The sequence below is a fragment of the Triticum urartu genome, unplaced genomic scaffold (assembly GCF_003073215.2).
Source record: "Triticum urartu cultivar G1812 unplaced genomic scaffold, Tu2.1 TuUngrouped_contig_5568, whole genome shotgun sequence".
Lineage (NCBI taxonomy): Eukaryota > Viridiplantae > Streptophyta > Magnoliopsida > Poales > Poaceae > Triticum > Triticum urartu.
Window position 1 is genome coordinate 1 of NW_024116253.1, and position 9,618 is coordinate 9,618.

General features: G+C 44.4%; 3 protein-coding genes across 3 annotated transcripts; 2 read left to right on the forward strand and 1 right to left on the reverse strand.

Annotated features, from left to right (window-relative positions):
* Positions 1-23: 23 nt before the first annotated feature.
* On the forward strand, positions 24-2,212 carry LOC125529385 (the record flags this gene model as incomplete). The annotated part of the gene is given in 11 exon segments (XM_048693799.1): positions 24-104; positions 240-320; positions 428-546; positions 653-754; positions 852-971; positions 1,120-1,173; positions 1,250-1,316; positions 1,396-1,449; positions 1,564-1,638; positions 1,724-1,756; positions 2,008-2,212. Coding segments are annotated over 11 exon segments (885 nt in total), but the record flags the coding sequence as incomplete, so codon positions are not given.
* A 2,896-nt stretch (positions 2,213-5,108) lies between these two features.
* On the forward strand, positions 5,109-7,534 carry LOC125529386 (transport and Golgi organization 2 homolog). The gene is made up of 5 exons (XM_048693800.1): positions 5,109-5,371; positions 5,630-5,819; positions 6,275-6,481; positions 6,808-7,002; positions 7,177-7,534. The coding sequence occupies exons 1-5, from the start codon at positions 5,184-5,186 to the stop codon at positions 7,315-7,317; spliced, it is 921 nt and encodes a 306-aa protein (XP_048549757.1). The 5' UTR covers positions 5,109-5,183; the 3' UTR covers positions 7,318-7,534.
* Positions 7,535-7,850: 316 nt separating this feature from the next.
* Positions 7,851-9,583, reverse strand: LOC125529387 (probable tRNA-splicing endonuclease subunit Sen2). The gene is made up of 2 exons (XM_048693802.1): positions 9,451-9,583; positions 7,851-8,854 (listed from the first exon to the last, which is right to left on the reverse strand). The coding sequence occupies exon 2, from the start codon at positions 8,849-8,851 to the stop codon at positions 7,979-7,981; it is 873 nt and encodes a 290-aa protein (XP_048549759.1). The 5' UTR covers positions 8,852-8,854; positions 9,451-9,583; the 3' UTR covers positions 7,851-7,978.
* Between the last annotated feature and the right edge of the window lie 35 nt (positions 9,584-9,618).

Consider the following 9,618-nt stretch of genomic DNA (forward strand, 5'->3'; position numbering starts at 1 on the left):
TCGCGGCAACAAAATTGGAAGTGGCGGAGAGGCGGCTGCCGCCGGGAATCGTCGTCCCGGAGTCCGATCTTCACCTGCGCCGGCTCTGGGGGTCCCCGAGAGAGGTACGTCTTCGTCTTGCCTTTCGTGTTCAGTTTCCATCTCTGAACAACCTGACAGAGTTCATCCTTGGCTCTATCTGACGATCTTGTTTCATTTCATCTTGAATTCATGGTTTCATTTGATCGTACGATGCGCAGGACAGCCCGACTGGCAAGTACCTCCTCGCGCTCGCGGAAGGGTATGGTGAGAGAGAAAATGTCAATGCAACCGTCCACAAGGTGAAGAAAGAGTGACTTTCAGTGTTCCGGATGTAGAACTTTGATCAAATGACCATCACTAGTCTGACTCTGACCAATGACCATCGATCAAATGACCAATGATGCAGTTCTCCGACAGCTTCGATGTCGTGCTGTTCCACTACGATGGCCGCGCGACAGAGTGGGACGAAGAGTTTGAGTGGTCCAAGAAGGTCACCCATGTCAGCGCCAGGAAGCAGACCAAATGGTACAAGCTTTTAACTACTGTCTGTACACTCCCCACACTCTCTGAATTTCTAAGTGCACTGACAATCTTCAGACTTTTTGGCCTGAAAACAATAACAACAACGAAGGTGGTTCGCCAAGAGGTTCCTGCACCCGAGCGTGGTGGCGCCCTATGACTACGTGTTCGTGTGGGACGAGGACCTTGGTGTCGACAACTTCACCGCGGAACCGTATGTCTCCCTCCAGCTATATATGCTTTTTTTCCCGAGCTCTCAATATATGTGGTGGATGATGATGAACAGGCAGGTTGTGGATGCATGGTTTTAGGTACCTTGACGTCGTGAGGAGGCACGGGCAGGAGATCTCGCAGCCGGGGCTGGACGCGACCAAGGGGCCGGCGCCGATGTACGACATCACCGTCAGGAGAAACGGCAGCGAGATGCACAAGTAAGCGCGCCGCCATGATGATGCGTACTACTCCCCCACATTTTGGATGTAATAAGATCTTATACAACGGGACGGAGGAAGTACGTGTCTAGGCAAACATGTTAGCACAGTCTGAATTTGAGTTGTCTGCAATGCCATGGATGAACAGGACAGATGCAGGGGGTGAGCATTGCTGGGACGTGCACAAGCGGCCCTGCAGCGGGTAACCCCGCTCCAGAACCATTCACTCTCGTTTGCGATTTTTCGTTTCGAAAGTGAAGATGCAAGCATGGATGCAGGTTTGTGGAGGTAATGGCGCCGGTGTTCTCGAGGGATGCCTGGAGATGCGTGTGGCACATGATCCAGGTATGCATGATGGAGTACACAGGACTGAAATTTCTGGGCTTGTGTGATCTCAAGGAGGGACACTGTGTTTTGCCTGCAGAATGACCTGGTCCATGGATGGCCTATCGACTCCTATTTCTGGAGATGCGTCGATGTAATAAGCATTACCTATTTTTTGAGCAGCGACTCAAAATATATGTTCGTGTACATATGCCTAACAGCATTTGGTTTTACATATTGATTGATGCCTCTCATTTGAAATTGGCAGGATCCTGAAGAGCAAATCGGCGTCGTAGACATGCAGTACGTTGTCCATCGTGCAGTTCCCACGCTCCAAGGCGAGGTATTATTTATCCAGTTTTTCTCAGCAGTTAAATTCCATGTCTTGGTTCTCAATGCTCACCATTACAAGCCCTTCTTCTTTTCAGGGCGATAAAGAAAAACCAGGAGGCCGTTTTGAGGTATGTATATAATTTTGTGACTCCATAAAATATATTAACAGCCAACACTAGTCATAATCATAGTCATAACATACATATGAGTGTGATAATGAAGAAGGTAATTGTTATTTTTAGTAATGTCATGTGAGTAGCATGAGCTTGTGTTTGAATGTCTCTTCATCTTTTATATTATTGATGACTAAAACTATGCTAGATTGCTAGTTGTTTGGGTTTATACCATCAAAATAAATTGTGAGTGGCCCTTTTGATAGGTAAGAGCTCGTCAATTTGAGGAGCTGGAGGCCTTTAACTCTAGGTTCGCCAATGCCGACAAGGAAGTTGCCAACAGATCGTCGTCAACACTGAATTAGTTTAGATAACTAAATACAAGAGGATAAACCATAGTTTTTTTATTACCCAAAATTTCGAAGTATGTAATTACTATTTTCGTCGCATCACTACCTTCTCTTTGTCTCTTATCTTGGCATGTTTCCATGTGAAATTTAGTTATTCAGATGCATCCTTGTTTTCTTTTTCTAAAAAAAGGGATGAAACTTTGGGAGTTCACTATTCTAGTAACATCTGTTCCGAAAGTGATGCTTCCATGCACACACAAAAACATGAACAAAAAACGTGTGCTTTTGTAAGAGTCATTAAGATGTCAAGGAGAGCCTCAAAGAGAGCATCAGATTCCAATTTTTTTTCTATGGAAAAAGTCTAAGAAAGGAGAAATAAGCCGTGACTTTGGGACAACCCATTTTACAGCTCAAAAGGGCCGACAGACCGAGGGGAATGAAAGAAAACAAATGGAACCTGAGTTTAAACCGGCCTGGCCAATTCTACAGAGCTACATCCCCTGGACACCACCACTGTAGTCAAAGCCCATTTCGTTGGTCAATTATGGGCCAAATAGGCTAATGTTAACTGGGCCCAGCATGGCCTTTTCAACATTTTCAACACTCAGGAGCATTTTAAAAAAGGAATATATACTAAATTTACAGGGAAAAAATCAGGAACACTGTAATCTATTTATTTCCAAACAGGAAATATATTGCAGCTTTAATTATACTTGCTCCATGTTCAGCTACAACTCACTGTAAGTCTCTCATAAACGCAACTTTGTCGTTTGACCTCAAGATTCTAGTGATTCCTCTACCGTAACAAATAGTAATTTTAACCACCATAAAATAGTAATAACAAGAATCTCAAGCTGAAAATACAAGTAGTCAAACCTGGGTACAAAAGCACATGCACAAGTAACAAGATGACAAGAAGCAGCAAAATCATCACTGGCTCTGCTTGCAGGAAGAGCAGGGCAGCGGTCTCACCAACTCATCATTATATAGTAAAAACAAGAATCTCAAGCTGGTAAAAAAGTAGTCAAACCTGGGTACAAAAACAGAAGCATAAGTAACAAGATGACAAGCAGCAGCAAAATCATGGTGTTTCTGGTTGCAGGAATAGCAGAGGTCTCACCAACTTTTTCCTCCATCCCCACCTTTGTTTCCATGGAATTGATTTGCACGGCGTTCATCATAGCCGCCCATATGCGTACGCCCGCACGTTAGAGCAGCGAGCATTATTGTTATGGTGGCAATAACTAAGGGCGCATGAGAGTTGGCAAGAAATGTAGCAGTTAGCAATTGGCAGCCAAGGGGCAGTAGTGCCATTCATATGCATAATGGCAAAGGCATGGTGACAGAGTAATTGGGCAGCCGACATTGTAGGTTGAGTGAGGCCCCAGCCTATGGGGGCACCTTGTGTGGTTATCCTTCTAATTTTGCTGACCCATAATAAATGTTCCTTTTTTATTCAAGCAATTGCATGTCAAAAATGAGCAGATGCATGCCAACATTATTGTAGCATGGGTAGCACTGGCAACTACCAAGTGTGCACCGAAAATGGGGCCAGACTACCTCCTAGGCTCTTGCGGTCTGTTACACGCTGATGATTCCATGAGCAACCACCACTGCATAAGAAGGCTCTGAAAGTGCCTCCCCACCAAACAGGATGAAGTTGTCTGCTTAGAATGAATTAGTGAGAATCAACAACTTTACCTGATTCGACCGTCCTTACTAAATGCTGGGTATCATCCTCCTGACACCAACAAAAATACACATTAGTCGTACTACAGAGCTAAATGAAGCTAAGCATCCAAATATCTTTTTTTTTAGGAAACGCAGCCAAATATCTCGTTACTACTTGTGAAATATCTCGTTACTACTTGTGGTAAAACTGGGAGGGTGCAGATAAGGAGTGAAGTTCAGTGCATAATAGTGGCCAACAATCTTCCGAGACTTTGTTTGGTATGATATCCAACTCATGTCAGCTCTAGAAGGCAGTGATGTAATGGATAATTAAGAGTATGATGACCTGAATGTTATCATAAGGAGATATAAACCATGTACCTATACCGTGACCAGAAAGTTACTGGTTTTCCTTCCCCTTTCAACAGTAGAAAATTAGACAACTTGTCAAACCAGTGGACATAACATATGACCCTTCCCCTCTGCAAATCCTAAACCACAGCGTATGTGCTATCTTGGTATTCTGGGTGCTACGAATCAGCAATTTTTTACCCTTTTTAATTACTCCACTTGACATGTCTATCTCATGACATGATAAGCATGGCCAAGGCAAAGATGAAAAGTATGTTGCTGCACAGGAAAACAAAATTGACTTGCCTGGAAGCAGATAGGGCAGATGATGTATACCTGAAAGGCGTGTTGTTTTCCTGGAGTGACACGTGTGGAACCATCAAAGCCAACTACCCACAGGATACAGGTAGGCGGGTTTCAATACGCAACGGCGCAGAGTCATAGAGTATGCTTGGAAAGACCAGGCCGTTGTTTACCACTTGTGTATATCCGATTCCAATCCAGTACAGGAGAGTGATCCGGTCAAGATCCCACTTCCATTAAGATATGGATCAGCAAGATCATTGTCCAGAATCTACAGAATTGTTTTGGCAGATCTGCCTGCTAATCACTCATTGTATGAATCTACCCTAATAGCGATTCACGTGCCTTTTGGTTTCTGTCCCCAGAAACAATAGAACAGCAACCTACAGGAAAAGAGCATCAAAGTTGCATCTCCAAGCAAGCACTAAAAGTAATAGAGTTGGCGTTAATCGTGGTAGATGCTGTCCCCATTCTGAGCCAAGAGGATGGGCCAAACTGGGAGTTATCCTGAAAGAAAATACTAAATATTTCCCCACTTATCACACAAGTCAAGGGTACCTGTAGGGAAGAAGTTAGTGGTAAGTAGGGGACCCTCAGGACCTGAGACGGCAGGTAATGGCCTGGTAAGTGAAACAGGCTGGAACTCTCTGACAGAAGAATAACAGACTACAGAGCACCTGGTTGCACGCAATAATGTAAGACACTCTGTGGGCTCTGCCCCTCTTCTCTCTCCCCTTCAGCCTTCTTCTTCCTATAAATACAAAGACATGTACGGGGAGAAGTATCAGGTAAACACACAACCATACACAAGGCGCACGGTTGCAAAACAAGGGAGTTATTTAGAAGCAAGGAGTAAGGAACCACCTGAAGCCATGTGTATCGCTGCATGGATTTGGCAGGCTCACCCTCAGCACCAGCTCCTGCTGCTGCTCAACAGAGATGAGTTTCATAGCAGGTACATGATTTTATTTGGTTTCATTCATCCTCGCGGTACTCTGATCTGAATCTCTGAATTGTGAGCTTTTGTTTTCGAGTTTAGCTCTTCTCACTCCTGAATTATATGTTCGAAGTCATATGTCATGCCAACATTCCAATCCTAATATCACTGCTCACTTTCTTCACTAGGCCACATCGCAAATTATCTTAGAGAAGCCTATTCCCATTGCAGAATAACAATGATGTATGTTCAACTGCTGTTCTCCATGTATTGCAGGCCTACAAAGGCAGTAGGATGGTGGGGGGAGGGCTCAATGAAGATTCTTGGTGGCAGGGATGTACTTGGTGGAGGAACATGGATGGGGAGCACCAAAGATGGCAGACTTGCCTTCCTGACCAATGTGCTCGAGCCTGATGCGATGCCTGGCGCACGCACTAGGGGAGACCTGCCCCTCAGGTTCCTGCAGGTAAATCAAAACTCAAGTTGGTGGTTGTCAATGTAGGAGATATGCACATGATAAGAAAGATATGTTTCATTTGTACAAACAAAGTTGGTGTTTTGTACTATGCTTTCCTGTCAGAATCTTTTTTATGTGCTGAAAGTCGCTATCTGTCTAGTGTTTATTCCATTCTTCTGAGTACTGATGGTGATTGGTACAGAGATTGCTTACATCAAGACAAAGACATAAAATCCCATTTTTAGAAACGAAAACTTTACCTTTTAAAATATTTTTAGTTGCTGCTATTACAATGGTTAAACTGCTGCCGTCCTTCAAACAAATAAGCATTCATAGGATAATTCATGAATTCATGGTTTTACAGTTTAAAACATGCATATGATGTGCGCTAAGGGTGAGCACAATCAGCATCGAAATATCTTGCTCCAAACATAAGCATGAACCTCAGAATCTGTATTGTGCAGGGCAACAAGAGCCCACTGGAGGTTGCAACTGAAGTCGCAAAAGAAGCTGATGAGTACAATGGCTTCAACCTTATACTAGCTGATCTAACCAGGAATGTCATGGTTTATGTGTCAAACCGGCCAAAGGGGCAGCCTGCGACGATTCAGCTCGTCTCACCAGGACTCCATGTGTTGTCCAATGCAAGGCTAGACAGCCCTTGGCAGAAGGTAACATAACTACTCCATGTCCAATAGCTAGAATGTCCAATGAGGTGTCCTTTGTTGATTTTACTTGTACTGCACTAAGAATCCTAAAGGAGACTTTTGAGCCGGAAAAGATGTGAGAAAGCAACATGAAAGCCTTTCAAGTACTTCCCTAGTTATAGAGGGCAGTGCATTTAACTCAATTAATAGCACTGCATGTACGAGCAGCAAGACAGGAGTAGATAGCACATGATTGCAAGCCACTCTGTCTTAGGGACCATTCAGTATACTATAATGTGCCAATGAACACAGTGCAGACAATTTTTCATTATTGCATATATTGCTTGTAGGCAATTCGCCTTGGTAAAAACTTCAGGGAGTTTATAAGGAAGCATGGTGATGATGAAGTTGAAGCGAAGGATATAGCTGATAGACTAATGACTGACACCACGAGGGCTGATAAAGATAGGCTGCCAAACACCGGTTGTGATCCCAACTGGGAGCACGGTCTGAGCTCCATCTTCATCGAGGTGCAAACTGACGAAGTGAGCATAAAATCTTTGACTCAATTGCACTTTACAAGTACATTCAGAGTTGAATTATCTTTAAAATTATGCCTATTAACCACTAAAATAACACGTAGATGTTCTAGTACAGAACCCTATATCGATACTGCAATGCTACATTTACATTTTTTCACATGTTTCTGTTTTGCAAAGGGGCTCTATGGGACAAGGAGCACAGCAGTTCTTTCAGTGAACTATGATGGAGAAGCTAGCTTATATGAGAAGTACCTCGAGAGTGGTATATGGAAGAACCACACAGTGCATTACCAGATAGAATTGCCAATGCGCACCTAAAGGCGGGAGCCTCAAATAGGAAGAAAGAATGAATAGCTACCATTGTGCATGCTGTTATTTCCACAGTTGCGCTTTAAGATCACATAATGATCTCTAATTATGGCAATTAAATTATTTACTGTATGCGGATCTATCAATTCAGAGACAGATCAAGTCAAATTGTTGAATATATATATATAATAATAATATGATATAATATGTGTATTTACAGACTTCATGTTGCCACCTCTGTCTATGATCATACATGCTTTACAGACATTGTACCTTCAGTTCTTCAATACAGTAGATATCGACTCTGATGTTTACTAAATGTATACTTAAGGCCTGAATGTGTTCAAGTACTAAACACTGAAAGTATATAAGGAAAAAATGTCTGCAAATATTTGAAGAAAATGTATCTAGCGTATCTCTTTTCTTCAATAGGCTGGTGCGCTGGTCATTCAGAGGTTTCTAGTCCTGCAGTCCTTGAAAAGGCACAGAAAATGCCACTCCAGAGCATACCATAATATGATGTGTGCACTCTGCAGATACAGTTGTATGGATATATGTATGGACCATTTCCAGAAATCTTTCCAAAATGCACATGAGTACTGGCACAGGATTGCCATAAGATGAGAAGTTACACATCACCAATAGGAGTACAGAGAAATATTTAGCTTTATTATAGGAATCTCAGCGTGTATACAAGTAAGCTAGAAAGAACTGTGAAGCCTAGTATTACGCCCAAATAGTTGAAGGCTACAGTTTCTCTTGCATGATATTGTTCTTCCTTCTCTGCTTCTTCTCTGCACAGTTCACTTCGCTGCTCACGGCACTGCTGCGCTATCCACCTAGTAATTGTTCTCTCATGAACAACCAGTTGTTCTAAACAATCTGGGGAGCTCAATCCACAATTACTGCTGGAGATGGTTAGAACCAGCAGTGCCTTGGCCACACTGCCAGAAGCTCGGAGTGCACACAGTAGATCAGACCACACATTCAGGCGGCCACACCTACCGCCGAACTCCGCTCCTTCTGGAACAACAACCACAGCAAACTCTGAGTGGACGAGTGCTGGGTGATGACGGTAAGCTACAAAATCTGCGCCATACTGCAAACCTGACCGCACCACCCAGTTCTTCGATCTGAGATGCGAGTATGCCTTGTACATCTCGGGAAATGACTCCGATGCGGAGCATAAGTGATCCCACAGCTCCCCTTCGCTCAACAGCTTCTTGCTCTCTGACACTGAGATGCACTTCAAACCATGGTAAAGATAGAAGACCTCCTCAGCCCCCAGCTGGATCCACTGTTTCTCTGCTTCGGCATTATCCAGCGCCCGGCCAAAGGCCGCACGGTTAAGAAGTGCAGCTTGCTGCAGATTCACACCGAGGGTCGCATCCCTGCCCCGACAAGATAAAGTTGCCACAAGTTTCGAGCCTTTCAGCGAGGACTGGAGCTCAGCAACAATGCTTGACATGGGGTGAGCTGCTGCCAGAGCTGCAAAGTCCTTGCCGTCTTTGCCCTTCTTCCATCTTGGACCCGCCATGTCCATAAGCTGAGAAACAGAAACAATACAGTGTCAGCTATAGTAGCCAAGTAAAGACAGATGAAGCAGAAGCACGTTGATTGTTAACTTGTACTCTATCCGGTTTACGAGAACTCAAATTTCTTGCCATTGATTTGGCCTCATGGTTCGTGCTCCATAAGCAGCGGCCGGCTCTCAGGGGATGGATTCCCGTGCAGGGCTATAACATTGCAGTGGGCAGTATAGCTCAACTTGCAATGAGTAAAATATATCTGGACATACTGAATTACTGATGATGTAACCGGGTCTGAAAAATGAGCTTTGTTTGACATCTGAACTTTCATTTTTAGGTTGCTGGGAGGGCGAAATCAGCCGGTGATTATCGGATTATTGGCATTGACACTGATGGCAATGAGTTTGATGTTGCTATGATTATAGTTCCTGTGGTTCTCCTCACTGAACATTCCAACTTCCAAGCCTACAAACTAGTAGTATGTTGTATTTTTTTTCCCCCGTTTAAGCCGCATGATCCCTTTTGTTCAAATGCTGAAAGAAAGCAACCCACATTGGTGTTCATGGGACTAGGTAAGGAGACAGCAGGAAAGAAAGGAAAGTGAGGAACAGACCCAGCAAGAAACGTCGTCGACGTCGCGGGGGGCCGAGCCTGGGAGGGCGCCCGAGCAAGGGCCGTCGAGGTCGAGGTCGCGGCCGCGGCCGCCGCGCCTTCGTCGTCGGGGGCGTGGGCGAGCGGTGGGGGGGGGGCAGGAACGCAGCATAGGGGGCACACACGCCGG